This window comes from Staurois parvus, unplaced genomic scaffold, assembly GCF_062004578.1.
Source record: "Staurois parvus isolate SC_StPar_1 unplaced genomic scaffold, SC_StPar_1.0 ptg000147l, whole genome shotgun sequence".
NCBI classification, from domain to species: domain Eukaryota; kingdom Metazoa; phylum Chordata; class Amphibia; order Anura; family Ranidae; genus Staurois; species Staurois parvus.
Genome location: NW_028317943.1, coordinates 24,926,210 through 24,952,397, shown reverse-complemented (window position 1 = coordinate 24,952,397; position 26,188 = coordinate 24,926,210). Strand labels below are relative to the sequence as shown.

The following is a 26,188-nucleotide window of genomic DNA, read 5'->3' as shown; positions in this document are numbered from 1 at the left end:
CTCACCCCCGTGTTCTCTCCCGTGTATTCTATGTCCTGTGTAGTGTGTCTCCTCACCCCCGTGTTCTCTCCCGTGTATTGTCCTGTGTAGTGTGTGTCTCCTCACCCCGTGTTCTCTCCCGTGTAGTGTGTATCTCCTCACCCCGTGTTCTCTCCCGTGTAGTGTGTATCTCCTCACCCCGTGTTCTCTCCCGTGTATTCTGTCCTGTGTAGTGTGTCTCCTCACCCCCGTGTATTCTATGTCCTGTGTAGTGTGTGTCCTGTCCCGTGTACTCTATGTCCTGTGAAGTGTCAGTCCTCACCCCCGTGTTCTCTCCCGTGTATTCTGTCCTGTGTAGTGTGTGTCTCCTCACCCCCGTGTTCTCTCCCGTGTAGTGTGTATCTCCTCACCCCGTGTTCTCTCCCGTGTATTCTGTCCTGTGTAGTGTGTCTCCTCACCCCCGTATTCTATGTCCTGTGTAGTGTGTGTCTCCCGTGTCCTGCCCTCCCAGCCAGCCTCCTCCTCTTTTTTCCACCCACGGGTAAAGGTGTTTTTTCTAGCCATCCCACTCTAATCCGTGGGCCGTCCTTCTATCACATGCCCTACTCACACAAACACAAGCCCTCCCTTACCCCCCAAATCACACACACGTGTGGGCATACAGCAATACTTATACGTGCAGCTAAGTGGAAGTCTCAGCCCCATGTAGGAAAGTGGTGTCACCAGTCCCCTCCTGTGACCTGAACTGTCCCCATCAGCTCCCATAGCAGTGTCATTGATCGGTCGGCTGAGTGTTGTGTGTCCAGTGTAAGCCCCCCGTGCTCAGTCCATACACACAGATCCCCCCGCTCGCTCTCCTCCTCTTTCTCTTCTCTGGCAGCAGCAGGACGTCCGGTGCGACGGCGGCGGCTCCTCGTGTGGATCCCTCAAGGTGCAGCATAGAGCACATCGCCGGGCTGTGAGGAGCAGTCACCATGAGCTCAAGGGAAAGTGCCCGCCAATCCACTTCCGTGGAACAGCCTGCATCCCCCTCAGAGTCACCGAAGAGGGCACGAGGGAGACCCCGGAAACCGCAAAAAGTCAGTACCCGCATCTTCCGTCACTCAACATGACACACAATGGGCTCCGACCTACACTGCCTCCTGTGTGTGTGAGTCTACCTTATAGGGGTCGGTGCAGGACAGAAGTGTCTGTGTGTGTCCTCCTCACACGGGTCAGTGCATGCTACAGTGCCTTTCACTCTGTATGTGTGTGTCCTCATAGGAGTCAGTGCATGCTGCAGTCCCATTTACCCGTGTGTCCTCATGGGAGTCCTTATATGCCTGTAGTCCCATGTGTATGTTCTCCTCATAGGAATCCGTGCGTGCTGCTGTCCCATGTGTATGTGTGTGTTCTTCTCATAGGAGTCGGTGCATTCTGTAGTCCCATGTGTATGTGTGTGTTCTTCTCATAGGAGTCGGTGCATTCTGTAGTCCCATGTGTATGTGTGTGTTCTCCTCATAGAAGTCGGTGCATTCTGTAGTCCCATGTGTATGTTCTCATAGGAGTCGGTGCATTCTGTAGTCCCATGTGTATGTGTGTGTTCTCCTCATAGGAGTCGGTGCATTCTGTAGTCCCATGTGTATGTGTATGTTCTCCTCATAGGAATCCGTGCATGCTGCTGTCCCATGTGTATGTGTGTGTTCTCCTCATAGAAGTCGGTGCATGCTGCTGTCCCATGTGTATGTGTGTTTTCTTCTCATAGGAGTAGGTGCATTCTGTAGTCCCATGTGTATGTGTGTGCTCTCCTCATAGGAGTCGGTGCATTCTGCTGTCCCATGTGTATGTGTGTGTTCTTCTCATAGAAGTCGGTGCATTCTGTAGTCCCATGTGTATGTGTGTGTTCTCCTCATAGAAGTCGGTGCATGCTGCTGTCCCATGTGTATGTGTGTTTTCTTCTCATAGGAGTAGGTGCATTCTGTAGTCCCATGTGTATGTGTGTGTTCTCCTCATAGAAGTCGGTGCATTCTGTAGTCCCATGTGTATGTGTGTGTTCTCCTCATAGAAGTCGGTGCATTCTGTAGTCCCATGTGTATGTGTGTGTTCTCCTCATAGGAGTCGGTGCATTCTGTAGTCCCATGTGTATGTGTGTGTTCTCCTCATAGGAGTCGGTGCATTCTGTAGTCCCATGTGTATGTGTGTGTTCTTCTCATAGGAGTAGGTGCATTCTGCTGTCCCATGTGTATGTGTGTGTTCTCCTCATAGAAGTCGGTGCATGCTGCTGTCCCATGTGTATGTGTGTTTTCTTCTCATAGGAGTAGGTGCATTCTGTAGTCCCATGTGTATGTGTGTGTTCTCCTCATAGGAGTCGGTGCATTCTGCTGTCCCATGTGTATGTGTGTGTTCTTCTCATAGAAGTCGGTGCATTCTGCTGTCCCATGTGTATGTGTGTGTTCTTCTCATAGAAGTCGGTGCATTCTGTAGTCCCATGTGTATGTGTGTGTTCTCCTCATAGAAGTCGGTGCATGCTGCTGTCCCATGTGTATGTGTGTTTTCTTCTCATAGGAGTAGGTGCATTCTGTAGTCCCATGTGTATGTGTGTGTTCTCCTCATAGAAGTCGGTGCATTCTGTAGTCCCATGTGTATGTGTGTGTTCTCCTCATAGAAGTCGGTGCATTCTGTAGTCCCATGTGTATGTGTGTGTTCTCCTCATAGGAGTCGGTGCATTCTGTAGTCCCATGTGTATGTGTGTGTTCTCCTCATAGGAGTCGGTGCATTCTGTAGTCCCATGTGTATGTGTGTGTTCTTCTCATAGGAGTAGGTGCATTCTGCTGTCCCATGTGTATGTGTGTGTTCTCCTCATAGAAGTCGGTGCATGCTGCTGTCCCATGTGTATGTGTGTTTTCTTCTCATAGGAGTAGGTGCATTCTGTAGTCCCATGTGTATGTGTGTGTTCTCCTCATAGGAGTCGGTGCATTCTGCTGTCCCATGTGTATGTGTGTGTTCTTCTCATAGAAGTCGGTGCATTCTGTAGTCCCATGTGTATGTGTGTGTTCTCCTCATAGAAGTCGGTGCATGCTGCTGTCCCATGTGTATGTGTGTGTTCTCCTCATAGAAGTCGGTGCATGCTGCTGTCCCATGTGTATGTGTGTTTTCTTCTCATAGGAGTAGGTGCATTCTGTAGTCCCATGTGTATGTGTGTGTTCTCCTCATAGAAGTCGGTGCATTCTGTAGTCCCATGTGTATGTGTGTGTTCTCATAGGAGTCGGTGCATTCTGTAGTCCCATGTGTATGTGTGTGTTCTCCTCATAGGAGTCGGTGCATTCTGTAGTCCCATGTGTATGTGTGTGTTCTTCTCATAGGAGTAGGTGCATTCTGCTGTCCCATGTGTATGTGTGTGTTCTCCTCATAGAAGTCGGTGCATTCTGTAGTCCCATGTGTATGTGTGTGTTCTCATAGAAGTCGGTGCATTCTGTAGTCCCATGTGTATGTGTGTGTTCTCCTCATAGGAGTCGGTGCATTCTGCTGTCCCATGTGTATGTGTGTGTTCTTCTCATAGAAGTCGGTGCATTCTGTAGTCCCATGTGTATGTGTGTGTTCTCCTCATAGAAGTCGGTGCATGCTGCTGTCCCATGTGTATGTGTGTGTTCTTCTCATAGAAGTCGGTGCATTCTGCTGTCCCATGTGTATGTGTGTGTTCTTCTCATAGAAGTCGGTGCATTCTGTAGTCCCATGTGTATGTGTGTGTTCTCCTCATAGAAGTCGGTGCATGCTGCTGTCCCATGTGTATGTGTGTTTTCTTCTCATAGGAGTAGGTGCATTCTGTAGTCCCATGTGTATGTGTGTGTTCTCCTCATAGAAGTCGGTGCATTCTGTAGTCCCATGTGTATGTGTGTGTTCTCCTCATAGAAGTCGGTGCATTCTGTAGTCCCATGTGTATGTGTGTGTTCTCCTCATAGGAGTCGGTGCATTCTGTAGTCCCATGTGTATGTGTGTGTTCTCCTCATAGGAGTCGGTGCATTCTGTAGTCCCATGTGTATGTGTGTGTTCTTCTCATAGGAGTAGGTGCATTCTGCTGTCCCATGTGTATGTGTGTGTTCTCCTCATAGAAGTCGGTGCATGCTGCTGTCCCATGTGTATGTGTGTTTTCTTCTCATAGGAGTAGGTGCATTCTGTAGTCCCATGTGTATGTGTGTGTTCTCCTCATAGGAGTCGGTGCATTCTGCTGTCCCATGTGTATGTGTGTGTTCTTCTCATAGAAGTCGGTGCATTCTGTAGTCCCATGTGTATGTGTGTGTTCTCCTCATAGAAGTCGGTGCATGCTGCTGTCCCATGTGTATGTGTGTGTTCTCCTCATAGAAGTCGGTGCATGCTGCTGTCCCATGTGTATGTGTGTTTTCTTCTCATAGGAGTAGGTGCATTCTGTAGTCCCATGTGTATGTGTGTGTTCTCCTCATAGAAGTCGGTGCATTCTGTAGTCCCATGTGTATGTGTGTGTTCTCATAGGAGTCGGTGCATTCTGTAGTCCCATGTGTATGTGTGTGTTCTCCTCATAGGAGTCGGTGCATTCTGTAGTCCCATGTGTATGTGTGTGTTCTTCTCATAGGAGTAGGTGCATTCTGCTGTCCCATGTGTATGTGTGTGTTCTCCTCATAGAAGTCGGTGCATTCTGTAGTCCCATGTGTATGTGTGTGTTCTCATAGAAGTCGGTGCATTCTGTAGTCCCATGTGTATGTGTGTGTTCTCCTCATAGGAGTCGGTGCATTCTGCTGTCCCATGTGTATGTGTGTGTTCTTCTCATAGAAGTCGGTGCATTCTGTAGTCCCATGTGTATGTGTGTGTTCTCCTCATAGAAGTCGGTGCATGCTGCTGTCCCATGTGTATGTGTGTGTTCTCCTCATAGAAGTCGGTGCATTCTGCTGTCCCATGTGTATATGTGTGTTCTCCTCATAGGAGTCGGTGCATTCTGCAGTCCCATGTGTATGTGTGTGTTCTCCTCATAGGAGTCGGTGCATGCTGCAGTCCCATGTGTATGTGTGTGTTCTCTTAGGAGTCGGTGCATTCTGCTGTCCCATGTGTATGTTCTCCTCATAGGAGTCGGTGCATTCTGTAGTCCCATGTGTATGTGTGTGTTCTCCTCATAGGAGTCGGTGCATTCTGTAGTCCCGTGTGTATGTGTGTGTTCTCATAGGAGTCGGTGCATTCTGTAGTCCCGTGTGTATGTGTGTGTTCTCATAGGAGTTGGTGCATTCTGTAGTCCCATGTGTATGTGTTCTCCTCATAGGAGTCGGTGCATTCTGTAGTCCCATGTGTATGTTCTCATAGGAGTCGGTGCATTCTGTAGTCCCATGTGTATGTGTTCTCCTCATAGGAGTCGGTGCATTCTGTAGTCCCATGTGTATATGTGTGTTCTCCTCAGAGGAGTCGGTGCATTCTGTAGTCCCATGTGTATGTGTGTGTTCTCCTCATAGGAGTCGGTGCATTCTGCAGTCCCATGTGTATGTGTGTGTTCTCATAGAAGTCAGTGCATTCTGCAGTCCCATGTGTATGTGTGTGTTCTCATAGAAGTCAGTGCATTCTGTAGTCCCATGTGTATGTGTGCTCCTCATAGGAGTCGGTGCATTCTGTAGTCCCATGTGTATGTGTGTGTTCTCCTCATAGGAGTCGGTGCATTCTGTAGTCCCATGTGTATGTGTGTGTTCTCATAGACGTCAGTGCATTCTGTAGTCCCATGTGTATGTGTGTGTTCTCCTCATGGGACAACATAATGCACTGACTCCTATGTTTAAGTGTGTGTTTTCCTCATAGGAGTCATGGCATGCTGCTGTCCCATTGACTTACATGTATGTGTATGTTCTCCTCATAGGGGTCCGTACATGCTACAGTCCCATGTGTGTTCTCATAGGAGTCAGTGCGTGCTGTATTTCCATGTTATGTGTGTGTTCCTCATTGGATTCAGTGCGTGCTGCAGTCCCATGTGTATGTTCATCTCATAGGAGACAGTGCATGCTGCAGTCCCATGTGTATGTGTGTTCTCATAGGAGACAGTGCGTGCTGCAGTCCCATGTGCATGTTCTCCTCATAGGAGACAGTGCGTGCTGCAGTCCCATGTGTATGTTCTCCTCATAGGAGACAGTGCGTGCTGCAGTCCCATGTGTATGTGTGTGTTTTCCTCATGGGAGACCGTGTGCTGCAGTCCCATGTGTATGTTCTCCTCATGGGAGACCGTGCGAGCTGCAGTCCCATGTGTATGTGTGTGTTCTCCTCATGGGAGACAGTGCATGCTGTAGTCCCATGTATGTGTGTGTGTGTTCTCCTCATGGGAGCCAGTGCATGCTGCAGTCCCATTGACTTACATATGTGTGTGTCCTAATAGGGGGGTTAGTGCATGCCGGAGTCCCATCCACCACTCTGTATGTGTGTGACCTACTTATGAGAGACCTTACATGCTTGCAGTCTCATTCACCCATATGTCCTCTCATGGGAGTCCTTATATGCCTGCAGTCCCATGTATATATGTCTATCCTCCTTACAGGGGTCAGTGCATGCTGAAGTCCCATTGGCCCCTCTCTATGTGTGTGTCCTCATAGCAGTTCTTGCATGCTTGCAGTCCCATTCACCCATGTGTGCCCTCATTGGAGTCCTTATATGTCTGCAGTCCCATGTGTACGTGTGTATTCTCCTTATGGGGTCAGTACATGCCTGCAGTCCCTTTCACCTGTGTGCATTTTCCTTATGGGGGGTCATGCATGCCTGCAGTCCCTTTCACCTGTGTGCATTCTCCTTATGGGGGGGTCAGTGCATGCCTGCAGTCCCTTTCACCTGTGTGCGTTTTCCTTATGGAGGTCAGTGCATGCCTGCAGTCCCTTTCACCTGTGTGCGTTTTTATGTGGTCAGTACATGCCCGCAGTCCCTTTCACCTGTGTGCGTTCTCCTTATGGGGGTCAGTACATGCCTGCAGTCCCTTTCACCTGTGTGCATTCTCCTTATGGGGGTCAGTACATGCCTGCAGTCCCTTTCACCTGTGTGCGTTCTCCTTATGGGGGTCAGTGCATGCCTGCAGTCCCTTTCACCTGTGTGCGTTTTCCTTATGGAGGTCAGTGCATGCCTGCAGTCCCTTTCACCTGTGTGCGTGTTTATGTGGTCAGTACATGCCCGCAGTCCCTTTCACCTGTGTGCGTTCTCCTTATGGGGGTCAGTACATGCCTGCAGTCCCTTTCACCTGTGTGCGTTCTCCTTATGGGGGGTCAGTGCATGCCCGCAGTCCCTTTCACCTGTGTGCGTTTTCCTTATGGGGGGTCAGTGCATACCCGCAGTCCCTTTCACCTGTGTGCGTTTTCCTTATGGGGGTTAGTGCATGCCCGCAGTCCCTTTCACCTGTGTGCGTTCTCCTTATGGGGGTCAGTACATGCCTGCAGTCCCTTTCACCTGTGTGCGTTTTCCTTATGGGGGGTCAGTGCATGCCCGCAGTCCCTTCACCTGTGTGCGTTTTCCTTATGGGGGGTCAGTGCATGCCCGCAGTCCCTTTCACCTGTGTGCGTTCTCCTTATGGGGGTCCGTGCATGCCTGCAGTCCCTTTCACCTGTGTGCGTTTTCCTTATGGGGGTTAGTGCATGCCCGCAGTCCCTTTCACCTGTGTGCGTTCTCCTTATGGGGGTCAGTACATGCCTGCAGTCCCTTTCACCTGTGTGCGTTTTCCTTATGGGGGTCCGTGCATGCCTGCAGTCCCTTTCACCTGTGTGCGTTCTCCTTATGGGGGTCAGTACATGCCTGCAGTCCCTTTCACCTGTGTGCGTTCTCCTTATGGGGGGGTCAGTGCATGCCCGCAGTCCCTTTCACCTGTGTGCGTTTTCCGTATGGGGTCATGCATGCCTGCAGTCCCTTTCGCCTGTGTGCATTCTCCTTAGGGGGGTCAGTACATGTCTGCAGTCACCCATGTGTATGCATGGGTCCTCCCTATGGTATTCCATGCATGCTCAGAGTCCCATTCACCCCTGTGTGTATGCGTGTGTCCACCTTCTGAGAGTCAGTACATGCAGGGGGTCTCCCTGTTGGGGGCAGCCAGACCTCATCTGTCCTTTAGCTATCCAGCAGGAGATTGTACAGTGAGAGAGGCTTTGCCTTCCCATGCTTGCCGCTCCTGCACAAAGCTTCCCTTGCAGACAATGGGAATTCCCCTCTCTGTGACATGCATGTTTTGCTTTGATCCGATGCCTGTGTAGGTTGGATGGCAAAATGTTCATTGCCATGTTGATCTGCCACAAGAAATGTTTACTTCTGAGCGGAGTGTGCTGTCTGCAACTGCTTTCATTCGTGGCTTAATTTCAGCTTCTTCTGTGTTCTTAGATATGGGCTATGTATGGTTTTGCTTGGAGGGAAAATACATTTACACACAGTTATCAACAATCCAAGCTATCCCTGGTGCTGTAATTCAGCACACAAATTTCACATCACTGGTACGACTTTTAAATAAAGTGCTTTGTAGGGATATGAGTAGTTACTGGCAAGGCAGTTCTTTTATCCTGATTATTATACTATGTTGTAACCAAGTCACATGATGCAGTATCAGCAAAGTATGTTTTTTATTTTGTTTTGTTTTTTTTGTCCAAAAAAATGCTGACTTGTCCTTAGTAGAAGGTCTTGTTTACAAAAGATCAGTGTTGTGGCAGTGTTTTCCCTATTTCTTCCCATGTCATAAAAGTTCACAACATTCTCCTTCCAGACCGGTGTCATTCGCTGTGCTCATAATTTGTCACAGTTGTTTTTGTTCTTCTGTGTTTTTTTTTTGTTTTAATTGAAGTATCAAACTTTGTTTTGGAGAGAGCACATGTGTGTGTTTGGAAAAGTTCCCTTTGGATTGCACTGAATAAAATGCACTCTCAACATGCAAGAATTGCTATGTTAGGTCACGTTCTTTGTTTTTCTATTTCAGGATATAAATTGTAATGAGCTGTATGTCATTGGTTAGGAAAAGTTACTGCCCAGAGTGCACAACTTAAATTTTTATTACCTATCTCAGTGTGTAAATGTTTTCCTTTCCTTCAAATCATTGGATTTTATACATTAGTTACATATGTTTCCCTGTAAGGGGTTTAATACTACAGTATATCATGGCAAAAGAAGGTTTAGCTGCCTTGAGATTTAGCAGTGTAGGAGATTTTCCCATGTTCAATTCTTTCTAGTATATCAAGTTTATTTCTGTATTTAGGAACCAGCAACTGGAGAACCTTCTCCTAAAAGACCCAGAGGAAGACCTAAGGGGAGCAAAAACAAAGGTCCTTCAAAATCTGCACAAAAGGTGAGCTGAGCAGCACATGCTGTCTAAATGTGTGGCCAAAGTGTGTGATTTCTATGGAGCGCTGCCATTTCTCTCATTTATAGCACATACATACCTACTGACATGGCAAATATTAAAAATCAGAGACTGCTATAGCAAACCACAAAACTTTATGGTTTATACCCCCCCCCCCCACTTCCAAACTGACTATTGCTCCATTTCTGCAGCTTTGTTTTGCTGTCACCGCTTGTTCTCCATTCTTGCTGGAAATAACATATAGTAATCAAAAGGTCACATTTCTGTGGAAGAGACATATGTTTTATAGATGGTTCTCCTAAGATGGCCCATTATTTATACATTACACCAGGAAAGCAAAGTTCTCTAATGGCAACTCTCAACAAGTAACATTTACATAGTTGTCATTCTGTGAAGTAAGAGCAGTACTTATCTTCATTTACAGTATAATGGGAACATTTGAGATGTTCACTCTATTTCTCTACATTGAGGTTTAATTGTTAGAGTTGCCAGAAGCAGACAACAATGCTTTTGTTTTATTTTGGGAAGTGACAGCAATACCAATGTATGTCATAAAGGATACATGTGCATTATCATTTTACATGATGACTCATAATTAGCTAGCTCTTAAATCCTTCCCTGGTACCTCTCAAAAACCCCTTCATTCAGTACCAGCTCTCATTATTGTCATAAAAAAATCCCACTTTGAATAGTAGATTATACTATTTATTTATTACAGGTACTTATGTTATATAGCGCCGTCAATTTACGTAGCGCTTTACATATATAGTGTACATTCACACCATTCCCTAACCCTCAAGGGGTGTACAATCTAAGGTCCCTAACTTATATTCCTACATACACATATTAGGGCCAATTTAGACAGGATCCAATTAACCTGCCAGCATGTCTCTGGAGAGTGGGAGGAAACCCGAGTACCTGGAGAAAACCCACGTAGGCACAGGGAGAACATGCAAACTCCATGCAGGTGGTGCTGTGGTTGGGATTCGAACCAACTAGTAATTCTAGGTGGAAGTGCTAACCATTTAGCCACTGTGCTGCCCCACTATTTAAATACTTGGCATTCTGGGAGCTAGTAGAATTTTTAAAAACATGTCAACGTGTAAATATGCACACTGTACTGACCATACCAATGTTTTTTGCGCAAGAACTTTCTGCTGGGAAAAGTCAGTGTTCACATATCAGGAAGCATGATAACATCACAGAAGACACATCAATAAGGACCCTAAGGGGTTGATTTATCAAAACTGGAGAGTGTAAAAGCTGTTGTAGGTCTGCATAGACAACAGTCAGCTTCTGTTTTTTGTTTTGTTTTTTTTTTTGTCAAAGCTTAATTGAACAAGCTGAAGTTAGAAACTGATTGGCTACCATGTACAGCTGCACCAGAATTTGCACTCTCCAGTTTTAGTAAATCTACCCCTTAAAGTTTTTTGTTTTTTTTTAATAAATTGAAAGCAACCAGTTGTTCCAAACAGCAGATGCTTGGTATGAAAGCAATGGGAATTTCCAACCTGATTGCTTCTTTCATCAATACTAGTGTCAAATGACAGTTTCCTTGAACGGCTCATACATGCCCAGCATATGCAAGTTGTAGGTAGCTGCAAAGTAAAAAATGCTGTAAAGTCTGTTTGTTACACAGGAAGTAATGACATGTATCAATCATTGTTTGTTTTATTTAAGGCTTGCATGTTTGCTGTGTGTATTTGTTCTTTTGTCTGCACGTGTAGTTTAATAATAAAAGGGAAAAATGCTTTTGCAGCCTTTGTAACAATCAGTTGTTGGGTACAATAGTGTCTTCCATTGCATGATGGTCCTCTTACTTATCCCCTCCTAAGAAGGCGGACTTAAGCATTTTTAAGAAGCTGAACAAGGTAGAACGGTGGGAGGAATGGTTTGCAGCCTGTGTCCATAAATGAACTCTGTGGAATTTACTACTATGTCCACAACATTGAAGCTGAGCGAGCAACTTTACAACCCACTAAGCAGGCATGAGAAGTCTTTCATGATTAATTGATTGGGTGTTGTCTTGCGAACCATTACACACGACAATTAAAAATGTATTATATGACCTGTCATAAAAACTAAAAATACTAAGGCAAAGAATAAAATAATAAAACTAAATTTTTTTTCTGAAATGTATGCCCCTTTAGAACTGAATATAACCAGAAATTGTGTGTTTTATATATGTATGTATACGTGTGTGTGTATATATGTATGTATGTGTGTGTATATATACATTTTTAGTTAACTTCTTGTAACTTTTGTAGTCCTGGCTAGGAAAGAGTGAGCCCCCCGTTCTCAATGAGAACCTGTTGCCAATATTGCCACACAGGAAGAAAAACATTATTTTTCTTTCCTACAACCCCCACACCCCCCTTCCTACCCCTCCTTGTAAAGGCAGTCAGAATTCCCTGCATCAAAATTTTTTCTTTACTAGCATTTTAGTGATTACACAATTGGGTGTTATTAGATTCCAAAGAATTACCCATTTTAATACCATTACAGTTGTTGTTGCTACCCCATCTGGCAAGGCATTCCACTAATTAAAGTATATGTGAGCCTGTACCTTCAGTTTAAAAGGCATGTGTATGTGTGTATATGTGTGTGTGTGTGTATATATATATATATATATATATATATTTAAAAATACATGTTTTCTTTTTATATAAGTGATTACATGACCTCTCAGCTGCATAAAGGGATTGGAGAGGAGGGGGTGGAGACTGCAGGGGAGTCTATCAGCAGGTGGCAGAGTAGGAGCAATACATTGATCTTCCCAGTGAAGAGCTGTGCAGTGGGGGCATGTCAACACAAGTCCTGGCCATTGGAGGGCAGGCAGGCTGGAATGGATGGATTCACACTGGGATGGATGTGCTACTATGCCTTACGTGCTAAGTTTTTGAAATAAGAAAGCAGGGGGACTGGCATATCTAAAATCAGAAGAAAGCGAGCGCTAAAACCGTAAGCAGCTATTGCACCAGAAAAAAGTAACCAAAATCAACCTTCAAAGTACTCAGATAAATATAGGTGCAGCGCTAAGACAAAATATCGGTATGTCACTGTAACGCACAATAAGCAAGAGACATGTATAAATAAGGTCAGATAATAAACGGTAAATAGATCTCAAGTGACAAAGTGCAAATAAATGTCCACAATAAAGTGCTGAGGTGACAATCGTGAGCACACAATGGTACTGATTAATCTATATATTGATCTATATTGTATAAGTGCCCACAAATTGTAAATAGTGAAGATCCAGAATGGTCTCAGGTAAGTGCTCCAAATAATCATCCAGGTGATGTGCCCTGAATATGTTGAGATTACGCACTTACCAGATGCGTAATCAAAGTACGCATTTGTATGTATATTATCAGCCGGAGGTCCCCTTAAGGATATGAACAGCCAGGTCTGGCCAGAGAGCTCCCTTCCCCTGGGTCATCTGCCGCCCCTCAGCTGTCCTCCAGAATGGACTCTGTGATTGTATCAGCTGCTCTGTGCAACAATACCTCACAGTAAGGTCGTTCGCCTCCTCTTCTGGTAGTCCTCCACTGGCGAAGTCAGCACCTCCCTCCTTAAGATGCCTCCTGCAGCAAGCCTATGGTTCCTTCTGCCTGCCCAGCAGCGAGCTCTTGGCTGTGATATTCCTCAACACTTGTCCTGCCATGGAGGCCGCCATGTCTAACCGGAAGTGCCGCACTTTATTGTGGACATTTATTTGCACTTTGTTTGCAGTTTGTCACTTGATATCTATTTACCGTTTATTATCTGATCTTATTTATACATGTCTCTTGCTTATTGTGCGTTATAGTGACATACCCTGATATTTTGTCTTAGCGCTGCAGTACTGTGAAGGGGGACTGGCATGATCACCAGGTATTTCGCACAAAGGAAGCAATGCAAAGAGAAAAGGATACTTTTTAATCAAAGTACATGGTACAACACTTACATATCAGGAATAAGAGATGTTGGGGTAACATACATTTTAAAGTGGAATTTAACTGTATCTGAGCATCACAAACTGAAAATGCAATTTCATTCATTTATAACATTTTAAAGCAAACTCATTCATGTCTCCATGCTTTATTTTGTTAGAAAATCTTTTTAGAAAACACCCCCTAGCATTTCTAGCTTCAGTCTTCTTGAGTAATAGCAAATGATTCATGTAGCTTTTACTTCCTGGAATCCAGCCCTTAGCATGCATTGAGGAACGTATGCTTAGTTGAGAAGAGGGCGTCTCCTCCAGATGAAAGGGAAAAATGCCCATACAGACTCCTGGGATGTATGACATAATTTTGTCCTAGGCCAGAAACCAGGACATAGCTGAAGAAATGTAAAAAAAATAATTAGAAAGGTATATCATATTTACTTGTTTTATCTATTTACTAATGCTAGCTGCATAAGTATTAAAAGCAGTTACTGTTAATTGAGATAGTTTAATTCCACTTAACTGTTACTAGTAAAAACAAAAAGCATAAAACACCTTTTTATATATAGTCTTTATATCACAAACCAATTAGTGTAACATTCCATGATCAGTCTTATCTATGGCCAAAATGTAAACCAAAATGTATTTCTACATTGAATTTCAATTATTTCTAGCCTAATTCTATTAATGAATAATCTTGAAGTTTGAACACTCACTTTTTAAAGAATACCACACATTTATGTCCTTGAATTCTGTGACTCACATTTATTGTGTTCTGTGATTAGGCATTGCTGTGTCACAGAATTCAGAGCCCACCTTCTGTACTTCTGAGTTGCTGAGAGAAGGAATTCAGTTCAGGAATCACTGCTTGTAGGCAGCAAGTTACCATGGGATATGTTGTCCTTAGAAATCAACAGTAAACCGAAGGAATGAGCAGAGGAGAAGCTGCAAAGCATGCAGGGAATCCAAGAAGTTGTGGAAAGAGATGGGCAGCAGACAGGCAGGACTCACAACATGAAAGGAGAATATTCAAGTAAGCTTGTATTGGATTATCAAATATAGATATCATTTCTATTGCTATTATAATGCTGATATTATAAAATGAAAGTGTATGCTATGATTATAGCTCTCCTTTAAGTGTTTAGTTGTAAAGCTATATGTACTGCACTCTTAAGGGTATTTATTTAGTTAGATTAAACAGACATATTGCTTTTAAGACATAACAAGAGTTGTTTTTATAGCACCATTATCTTTCTTGGTGTTGTGCAAAGTGCTAGATATAGGTCAGCACAGGTAAATATAAGTACAGTGCTTTGAGTGATTTAATTTTTTATAACAAGAAATATATTGCTTTAGAATACTTCCTAAATCTCTGTGTATAGAATGTTGGACTTGGATTACCAATTTCTGATCTGTCTAGAACAACATTCACTCTGGGGAAAAAATCATTTGTAATGACCTTTCTACTCTTCAGAATGTTGGAAATTCAAAGATTTAGTTCTTTTTTGAGAGTGTTATTGATGTACCGAAAGGACTAAGCAACAATTAATAGGTGAGTATTTGCTGGTCGAATGATACATGTTGCCTAATTGAAGCAAATTCATTTTGCTATCCAGATGCTTATTAGACAAGACATATTTCATTGTGTTTTACAGTATTTAGCGTTGGGTCAGTTCAAAAACCAGATACTACAGTAAATCTCTGTTGTAAAGAAAAGCCAAAATCAACATTCAACATGTAGCTTATAGACATAAATGCAAGACACATGGCCAAGAATATAACACCATTTTGTGGGATATATATATATATATATATATATATGCACAAATTTTTGTATATTCAGTATAAAAGTTCAAAATACGCTCTGGAAGTGAAGAAAAGAGAAAAGTAATCAGATTCGTTTTTAGTGTAACCAGGACAGCAAATAAAGCTTTGCCACAAGGTTTTTTTGAAGAAGCTGGAAAGTATATTTGTAATTTCATATCATTTAAACTGTGCAATATTACATTTCATTTTCATATATTTGCATAGTGGATTATAACTGGAGAAAGTATGAATTGGAAGTAGATTTGCTTTTTCCACATTCTACATTTGTAATAGTGAACTTCCAGTACGGTAGGAATATGGATTATCATTGCAGTCAGTGATGATTGGGATTTTTCAATGGAAACCGAGCAAGAGAACTTTTAAGAGTGGCTTTAACATTGGGCAAAATCACTGTCTTCTGCCCCTTAAACCTCAGTGGCAAGGTATAGACATCTGATTATTCAGTGATTCTTGATCTTTTAGATATATAATATATATCTAATATTATATATAAATATAATTTTTACAGAGATCATGCAAAAACTCGCTGCCACAAAGAAAAAACATTTTTTTTCATTAACAATTGTCATCCTTGTTATAAAAAATTAGTTTGCTCACATAAAACACAAAAAATATTTTGGCATAAAGTAACCTGTGAGTTATTTTTTTTATTTTTTTGATTGCTAGCGCTAGCTGCAAGCATGTGGGCTTTGGTATATGATATTCAAGCATTGTTTGAGCCGTCCATAAACAAAGCTGAGAAAGATATAAAGTCCTGGGTGCCCTCAAAAGACAGTAAGCTAGGTACTTCTCAGGTCCATTCAAAAAGCAGTGCTACACCCAATTAAATTGTTTGCCATAGGATCATAGCTAAATTTTCCACTGTCTGGAGGTAGGTGAGCTCCAGCACTTTGAGGATGTGCTGGAGCTATGCCTGTTGGTGCAGCGCATCATTAAACCTTATCTGCATGGTATTAGAAGTTACTGCAAATGTGTGCAGAAACCAGGGGCGGACTGACCATTTGGAAACTTGGGCACTGCCCGAGGGCCCGGGGTCAGTAGGGGGCCCCAGGAGATGCCCCTGGTACCTTTTCATAGGCTTTTTTGAGTTTGCACAAGGACACAGGGGCCCCATGATCCCCTATTGCCCGGGGGCCCCATGAGTTGTCAGTCCGCCCCTGGCAGAAATGCTAGTTGGCTGCACTTTATGCCTGAAGTAGTTATGTGGCTTTGTTCTTCAGATAATCTCCTAAGTGAAATTGCTGCTCACTACTGGTGGCTTACCTGGTAATTGATGTAATCTCAGCTGTGTTTCTGGCACAATGCTAATTGCACTGTATGACATCTAAAGGTACAGCCAGCTAAAAAACTATTTTTCTAAAGGAAACTTGTAATTTTGAATTATCGTTCAAATTTCGGCTATTAGTAAGGCCGCAGAAATGGATGATTTTCATGAGGCCATCAAATTTGAGTGATTGGGCGTGTTGGAAATTTTTTGAAAAACAAATTTCTAATTAATGATGGGAGAATTGTGCAAGGAATATAACAGAAAAAAGAAATTTGCTGTGACCTGGAAAGAAAAGTAGATTCCCAGCCACAAAATTTCTTGTAACATGAGGTGAAATGAAAGGCTTGGTTGGTCGAATTTCGAAATCAATGGTGGCACCATTGAATTACAAAACGTGCAAAATTTTTGATCAACAAATCATTCAGAATTTCACCCATGTATGGCCTGCATAACCTACAAACTTTTTATATGAAGTGCCATTATTAGTATTTGGCATGGTAAATACGTGCAAATTTGAAAGCAATAACAAAATATTACTCGGGTAGACAGAATATGTGCACTTTGAAAATAAATACACTTCCTTATTCATGAAAGGTTTTTAACAGTTACACATAGCAGCTAACAAGAATACGTTGGGTTTGATTAACTTAAAATGGAGAGTGCAAAATCTGGTGCAGCTCTGCATAGAAACCAGTCAGCTTCCAGTTTTTTTTTTTTTTGTCAAAGCTTAATTGAACAAGCTGAAGTGTTAGACACTGTTTGGCTACCATGCACAGCTGCACCAGATTTTGCACTCTTCAGTTTTAGTAAATCAACTCCACTGTGCACTGATCTGACTTAAACAGAGTGAACTGTGATTGCTTATTGAAATTTTTACAGAAGAATACAAACTCTTCTTTGAATTTGTCGTATAGTATCACATTAAACAAGTCTGCATCTACTGGACAACTTCTACTCTGCTAAAAAAAAGACATCATGAGTGTTAATGTGTGTTAGTAGCCCATCAATGGCCAGACACATGCTTACTCTGCTCGTAGAATTTTGTTATACAAGCAATTTCCCGTGTTTTTTTTTTTTTTTTTTAATACAGACCATACCAGGCTTTGAATAATCCCATGAAATAGGTGATACAAAGTTCCCATATAAATTGCAGCTAAATTGAGGAGAATCAGTTGTGAATCAAAATACATGTGTGAAAAGCCTCAGATGTAAACTGTTTTGGGCTGCCTGGTTAGATGTTAGTTCCAGGGCAGTGACATTACTTGCAGTGAAGCTGGATAGATTAAACGTCATTACCTCATAACTAGTATGTAGGCTAGGAGTCAAAGAATGGCAAGTTCCATTTAAAGTCTTGCACTTGACAGGTTCCTTTATGTCCATGTAATTTATAATATAAGATAAGACTTGAGGAGTTCAATAGGTTTCATAAAAAGGTGTGCAGCTGTACAATTGATAACTGTGTTCAACAGGTTATGAATATAGTGTGCTATTGGCCATTACATTTTCTTAAGATCAGCAATTTGGGATTGTCTTTGCTTATCTTGAAGATTGTGTAGGCTGTGAAAATACATGTGTATGGGTCTGATCCTTCTTCATCAGTGGTCTTATAGATGAGACAATGCCCACAGTTACCTCAGCCCTACTGTAATGTATTTTTCCACTGGGCATACCCAGATTTTCTTTTGTGTGGGTTTTATCTGGCAACAGTACTATAAGGTTAGATTTAGGTATATAGGAAAAAGATGGCCTGTAAGACAGTTTAGGTATTCTTTCCGCAAAATGTCCTGAAGAATGTAGTATTATTTATTATTATTTTTATACAGGATTTATATAGCGCCAACAGTTTGCTCAGTGCTTTACAATATAAAGGGAGGCAATACAGCAACAATACAGTTCAATACAAGAGGGTTAGAATGGCCCTGCTCCTTGGAGCTTTATGACTAATCATGACAATCTTCTAATATTTCCTTTAGACATATACAAAGTAAAATGGTAACATGGCATGGTCACATAAAAGCAATATCCACATTTTGAAAAGAACAGAATACAGACAATATTTTTTTAAAAAGTGTTCATACTGTTATTTCCTGTTCAGATTTTCTGTAAGAACAGTAAATGTAAATAAGGGTATAGGGTCATGGAGTCTCTGACCCAGTGTATTGCTATATAATTGAGGAACAGCCAGAGGATATTGTGCATTTGTGGACAACAGTGCAGATTTTAAGTGGAATCAGAGTCACAGTGTAGTGTCACTTCTCCATATGGCTCTGGATATACCTCAGAAACATACCTGGTGTAAAATTAGAAGTAATGGGTGGCTGGTACATGAGGGGAGCCACCTTCCTCTAGAAATGAAGTATTTGAGGGGTATAAGTTTACATTTGGTGTGGGGGTAGGTAAGGTGACAGAATATTGTGACTTTAGGGGAGCTTTTGAGTCTTTGACCCTCAGCAATATATTTGTTCCAGGTCAGTGGATGAAAGTAGTTAACTAAAGGGTCAGCTTGACAGGCAGGCAATTTAGCATTTGCAGAAGTAGCAGCATCTATGTTTCTCTAAGAAAAGGCTTCCTATAAAAATGCCACTGACTTCCTATAAAAAGTGCACTGACCATTTTAAATCATGACATTTGCAGAGCATTGCTTTACTGGGCACAACTAAATGAAATATATCTTATATAGGTTTAGATTTTAAATCCGCAAAATCATTGTTCTTGCCCTCATTCAGCAATGCAATGATTTAATAAGAATGCAAATCACTAAGATAACCAACCTTGCAATGACCTTGACCTTGATCTTACAACCATGAGCTGTGTAGTGTGCTATTACAATCTCTAAATTTAAATTTTTCATATTTTGGGCTGGTTACCCTCTAATACTAGAGACAAAGAATATACTGAACGTAGGACAGAGCATCAGCCTATGGCCATGGTGATCAGGCTGTGCTGCTTAACTGCAGTAGAGAAAATTCAGGTCACTAGGCTAGCTGGGTTTTCGAGTGAATATCTTGGGTCTGGGTAGGCAGAAATATATCTTTTATTTTGCAGATGATAAACCTTGTAAACACAAGTTTCTGGACAATTTTAATGCATATCTGTAGCAGAGTGGTTCACTTCACATGCGAGATCAAAATGTTAAAAACCAAGGGGAAGGTGCAGTGACAGTATATGTACATACTGCATGAAGGAGCACAAAAGTAGTAAGTATATAGCAAAACATAATTTCATAACTAAGCAAAGGTAACTGTGTCCCGATGTATTGTGCAATGATCAAATTGGTGGATATTATTATATGAAAAAAGTGGATTATTCCAGTGCATTTAAATGAAAACGTAATACTCTGCGTTTGCTGTATTCCTAGTTCATGTTGCATAACAGGTAAACCTCATATTGCACCAGGTTTCCTACTCGATGATCGTTAGACACCTGACATATACATTATTTAAAGGCCTATTGTGTGATTATTTGCTTTTAACTGAAGATAATTAGATTAGATCCTGCATTAAGCAACCTTGTGTTTGAATGGTAAAGCAGACCAATTACAATAAAATACCCATTTTGCAATTAAACTCTATATAGCAATCTGTGTTTTTTAATATTTAATGTATGTTTAGGCAATGTGTTTGTCTTCCATTCCACCCTTCATCATGATGTAATCACCAACCTCACATCAGTCACCACCACAATGAGACCAGTTCATCCTGCTTTCATTCCCACTACAAGCAGATTCGAACTTCGTATACAGAAACTAAAGTAATCTTGGTTAGTTCAAACTGGGTGTATGATCAGAAATGCTTAAGTAAAGGATACAGTTGGTGGAAACAACATTCCAAAATGATTACTAGATCCATGGATAGGCAGCTGAATAAAAGCAGTAAAAGTCAAGCTTTGCTCCAGCTATTCTCTGCCTCTAGAGCAGGGTTTCTCAACCAGGGTTCAATGGAACCCGGGGGTTCCTTTAGCAGCTGCTATTGAGCAATGAACAATTTCTTTCCTCTCAGATAAGTTCTTAAGTTCTCAATGACACCACTGATCTTTTTAGCCATCTGTAAAGAGGTAATTCTTCCCAGTGACCACAAGTGCAAGGAGCATTCTTCCCACTGACCACCACACTAATGTATCATGAGTTGTAGATATAGTCATTTTTAGCAGTGGTTCCCTGAGAAAGTTATTTCAAGGGTTCCATTGTGTTGAAAAGGTTGAGAGAGGCTGCTCTACAGCATCTATATTAAAAGGGTATCTAAGGTAGATAAAATGAAAATTTGGTAGGTTATAGGGATCCTCTAGAAGTGTTAATTGTGCTTAGGCTGTACCCTGAAAGATTTAATTGTTCTTTTCTTGAATTCCTCCTGCAAAATAGTGGTGCACTTCTTGGTGAGTGGAGGTGCCTAGGCACTCCTTTAGCTGTATATCTGTAGTGTGAAATTGAAGGCATCGCTATCTCTTACAGCTAGGGTTGTGATTTGGTGATTTCACTACTGTGCTGCTCTCTGCTGTTCTTGCTGGAGGTGCTACCTAGATGACTGTCCCCACACAGATGCTCTGCAGAACAAGACATGGTAAGTCAGTAAATGAGAGAAGATTAGAAACAAAGAAAACCTCAGGGAATACTGGTGACTAGTTCTTTGCTTTCTGTCTGCACTTTTGTTTACATCTTTTACAGTTTAGTAGTTTTTTTTTAATATGATTGGTACTAATTTAATAAGGCTGGCCCAAGCTACAGTTTTACAGCAAACTATTGGCCTTATACTTTAAAGAAAACCTGTTCTGGGAGAAATATGTTGGCTTCCCATGCTGACCTCATATAAATATTAGGTGCCTTGATGTCTCTGTCCTTTGTATTTTCAATGACTGACCTAGAACCATTGTGGATTAGAAAGTCAGCGAGAAGTTGAAACTGCTGATCTGCATACTTATGGTCTGTATCTCTTTTGAAGCCAGTCGAATGACAGCCAGTCAATAAGTATTTACAGAAATAGGTCACCAGTGGCAGCATTTATATTCTTTCGGTACATGCTTCCTTTAACTGGTTTGGCCTAATTTACAATTACAGCTGGGCGGGACCGCTTTCATTCTGGGAGGACATCATGTGCTGTCCGCGCATTCTTGCCACGCATGTGTGCCCCCGGGGACACAGCACATCATCTATCAGGGTAGAGAGTCAGTGACGCTGGCTCTTTACCATGTGTTCGTCTGTGTCCGAACAAATGCCAGTTATCAGCATTTCCTTTCCTCAGCGCTGTCACAGTCTGAGGAAAGGAAAGCCAATAACCAGTTTTCCTGTGACGTGGCATTTGGAATTTTTGGTCTTTTTTTCATTTGTTTAGCAAAAAATAAAAACCCCAGTGGTGATTAAAATCAACCAAAAGAAAGCTCTATCTGTCTGGAAAAAAATTATAAAAATTTCATTTGGGTACATTGATGCATGATCGTGCATTTGTAATTCAAGGTGTAAAAGCACTAAAGCTGAAAATTGGCCTTGGGCAGGAAGGGGGTAAAAGTGCTTGTTATTGAAGTGGTTAAAGTAAATATGATCTCAAAATGTTATAGGAGACATTTAGAGCTGTTAATTGGAATACTCTGAATTCTGTCTGGACTTTCTCCTGGAAAATTGCAGTGCACTCCATTGTCTGTGCCTACAGTCGCATAGCTGTATATCTGCAGTGTGGGATCTAAGGCATCGCTGCCTCTGACTACTAGTCTCATGAGGTTTGGTGATTTCATAACTGTGCTGCTCACATTCTCTTTTCTGGAGGAAGGTCTGACTTAAAAAAAATCAAAACTCTTCTACAAGGCATGGTAAGTCAGTAAGAGGGAAAGATCAGCTGCAGGGAGCCCACAGACAATGCTGGTGACTAGTCCTTTGCCCTCTGCCTGCCTTTTTGGGAACAGCTTCCAGAGTTCAGTTCCTCTTTTAAAGTTAATTGACTTCCACCTAAATTGTCTGCATGATTGACAGAGCATTGAATTGTAAGCTTTTTTTTCAGGGTTGGGACTCATGATGAATCATGCACTGCTGCCTGCAGCATTTGTCTGTGCTTTGTGGCTGACCCCTGTCAACTCTCTTGATATTATATCCTGCTGCAGCAAATTGTGTATGTATATATCTTTAAAGTAGAATTCTATGAAAATACTACTATTCCTAAAAATGCCCTTTTTCACCTACCTATTCTGACTAACCAGTGTAAGAAAGATTTGTATACTTGCCTATTTTCAGGCCCGTGCAGTCTGGACATATGATCCAGCTATGAATGGGCCTTAGGAGGCTATTGGTGACATCACCGCTCCTAAGTATTACAAGCTGTTGCCGAGTGCTCTCTCTTCTGCAGCTTTTTGCTTTTCCTGACACATGGAAGATCATGTGACTCGACCGGAACAACCTGAAAATAGGCAAGTATACAGATCTTTCTTATCCAGATTAGTGAGAGTAGGTGTTAGGAGGGGTAGAGGAGCAGTTTTAAGAGTAGTTAGGTTTTGCATGAAATTCTACTTTAAATCAAAACTAATAATTTTCGGTTTATTTTACTTTATTTTCAGATTTCACTCACTGGTCTAAAATGAAGACTCATACTCTTATTTTAGAAATTTGTGATGGAATGAGGCATGTAAAAATCTTCTGTTTTATGAAGGCTCTGCTATACTTTGAACTGGCATAGTGTAGGGCGTTTAGGTAAAATTTTTGGACCACTTCACCATAACGTATCAGGTTATACAAATAAACATTTAATACATGACAGATTCTTAGACTACTACGACCTAAAATGCAACAGAAATACTTCCCTTTTAGGCACTTTTACTAGAGCTAGACCTCTGATAGCTTGTGTGTGAAAATTTCAGCTTTAGCTATTGAGCTCTGTAAAGAGGATGTTTACAACATGTGGTAAGGATAAACAGACATGTTGAAAAGAGCCTGGAGCTCAAACCACAGGCTGACAGTAAAAATATAAAATATTCATATATTTTGTTTCTTATTTACCTGACTTTAATAAAGATTGTATTTTTGAGTACTGACAATAAAACATGTTTTTAAACCATTTCCTTTCACACCCCCTTTCACACTGAAGCAGGAATTATTTTTTTTTCTATTTTCAGATTTGTCAAGAACACAATAAGATTAGATCTAAACAGAAGTAAATCTGTACTTTGGAGGGAAAAAAGGTATTAAACTATAATCCCCTCTGGGTAGTAAACATTATAAGGTGCCAGAGTTTAGCTCTGATTCTTACTTTTTTTTTTTTTTATATGTTCACTCTCTTAGTAGGGCTGCAGAACCCCTGACTTACTGTAAGCGGTAGGAGAAAAGTTGGCAGCCCCCATTCCATTTTAACAACATTTAAAGTGATCTGCCTCTGATTTGTAGTAGTGGGAGACATGTGAACTGAATAAATATGGTGCCTGTCATTTCATTATGAAATAGCTGACATTTTTATTGTGTTTGATTTGTTTTAGGTTGGATTAAAGTATTAGTTACAATTGTGAAGTCAGTATCATGTTTACATTTGGATGTGCTCTGTGTGTATCCATAGGTATAAAGCTCTGCAATGGGATGCTGACTAATTTTATGGCATATAATTTATCAGTGGGTAAATACAGAATTACAACCATTAAAGTTACCTTTTTGAAAGCATACACATTTCTCACCTAAACTATTTTTAAATATTTTTTAAACTACATACCTGTGTTAAAATAGTTTCAAAACAACAATATTACAGTCCAGCAGAACTACTGGGGGGGAAAAGCAGAGTTAGCCTTTCATTTAAACATTTATGTGGTAATCCTGTTATTTAACCACTTCATCTACGGAGGTTTTTACCCCCTTCATGACCAGGCCATTGTTTGCTATTTTACACTGCGCTACTTTAAGTGGTAATTGCACAGTCATGCAACGCTGTACCCAAACAGAATTTTTACCATTTGTTTTTCACAGAAATAGAGCTTTTTTGGTGGTATTTGACCACCACTGGGTTTATTATATAAATGACAACAGGGGACAAGTGGGTCTCTAGAGACAGGCTGGAGCAGAATTTTTGCTCCAAAATTATGTAACTAACCGAAATGTTGGTAAGCTATATAGTTCGTATTCTTCATTAAACTAAACAGGGCAATGGCTGACTTTCAATGCACTGCTAAAGCTAACTGCTACATTAGGCTTTTTCCAGGTGCTATCTTAAGTACACCTGTACAGTGGAAGAATATTGGGCCACGTTCTTTGTAGTGGGCAACATAAGACACCAGAGCATAAATTTGCGGTTGTTGTAATTATTTACATAGGCACCCCTTTCACATGACAGTGCTTGAGCTTGGAGGTAATGTACTCTTGCATATAAAATCATGTCTGTATGGACTGTTGAGTTCCCTGCTCTGGTCTCTGGATAAAATAAACTAGCAATGAGTATTACTTTGTGGAATGCCTATCCTACACTACCAGCAAAGGTTATGTCTTAAGTCAGCCTTTTTCAACCAGGGTGCCTTCAGGTTTCTTCAAGGGTGCCTTGGCAAAATGCCTACAAATTGGCCAAAAAAATTGTCTAAGCTTGCCTTGTAGTTACACAAAGTCACAGGTTTTCATTGTGCACCATTACAACTTTCTAGCCACTGGCGACATAACAATCAGTGATGTCAAGAGTGGATATAAAAGGACATCGGCACAGCATCCTTGCTTGCCCCTCCCCATAGCACTGGGGTCACATTAAGAGTGAGGGAGAGTAACTGAGGGAGAAGAGAAACAATGGAATATTAGTCAGTACAGTACCAGAGTGCAAAGATGTATTTGCTGTGTAAGAATTTATCACCTCTAACGTTGTGTGTCCTACATGTGCAGATGTTGCTGCATTTTGTAAAACTATTAGTTTAGTTTTTTTACATTTTGTAATGGGTGCCTGAGGATTGTGCAGAATTTTAAAGGGTGCCTTGAGATTGTGCTGTATTTTAAACGGTGCCTTGACTGAAAAAAAGTTGAGAAACCCTGCCTTAAGTTTTTAGGGTGTTTCTGGAAGTGACTAAGCTAGGTGCTGGGCCCCAACAGAACCTAAATCTATCTAACAGTTTTGTTCAATCCTTTTTTTTTTTTTTTCCAAGTATGATTTTACTTTACTAGACTTTTCTGAGGATTATGCATTTGTGCTTTCCCATGTCAAAGACAAAAACTGTGCTGTTCATATTGAAATGCTAGCTCTTCTGATAAAGGATTTAATACTTGTTTTGCTTTTGGGATCAGATAACAGAATAATAGCCAGCCAGCAATCTTAAGTCATTCTCTGCAGCACTGGAATGTGAGTAAGCACTACCAACAGGAATGTGAGCGAGCACTCCTACGTGGTTGCATACAGTGCACAACCACTGGTGGATTTTGGTCCTGTATTGTACGTGAACACATTGTTGGGGTGGGGGGTTGGAGCAACAGTCCTAGTTACAGACCAGAAAGAGAGCCTTTGGGGGACTTGATATCTTAACCAGAACAGGCGACATGGAGAAATACCGTGGGACCTTGAAATAAGGTATCTAGGTGTACGTTTATTAAACAGAGAATGTCTCATTTCAGTTCTCAGGGAAAAATCATCTCCTCTGGCACCCTGTTTATGAAGCTGAGAACATTTGTTCTTACAAGGAGAATAGAGGAGAAGTTTTTCATTTGAGAACAGCTGAGATCCATGTAGAAGGGGGAGGGCTGCCTGTGATGAGATATTGTGAGATTACAGAGCAGCCTAGTTTAAAAAGTGAAATCAAAGTTAAAAAGAACATGTAATTATGTGAAAATAATAAGCACTGAGCACTGGTGCTTTTTTAATGTAAGTTTCTTTTTAATGCACATTTTGCCACGTTCTTTGAATGTGTATTTTGGCCCTTTTTATTGCATAATTTGGCATTTATTACATGCATTTTGTCATATTTGTTAACACGC

The 26,188-nt window shown here is 41.6% G+C and overlaps 1 protein-coding gene across 2 annotated transcripts in view; it reads left to right on the top strand.

Moving 5' to 3' along the window:
* Positions 1 to 611: 611 nt before the first annotated feature.
* HMGA2 (high mobility group AT-hook 2) overlaps positions 612 to 26,188 on the top strand; it is a 149,031-nt gene continuing 123,454 nt past the window's right edge. For both annotated transcript variants that reach the window (XM_089674148.1, XM_089674149.1), the window contains exons 1-2: positions 612 to 1,058; positions 9,167 to 9,256. In XM_089674148.1, the coding sequence (XP_089530274.1) occupies positions 954 to 1,058; positions 9,167 to 9,256 (195 nt within the window). In that variant the 5' untranslated portion in view covers positions 612 to 953. The remainder of the gene's footprint in view (positions 1,059 to 9,166; positions 9,257 to 26,188) is intronic.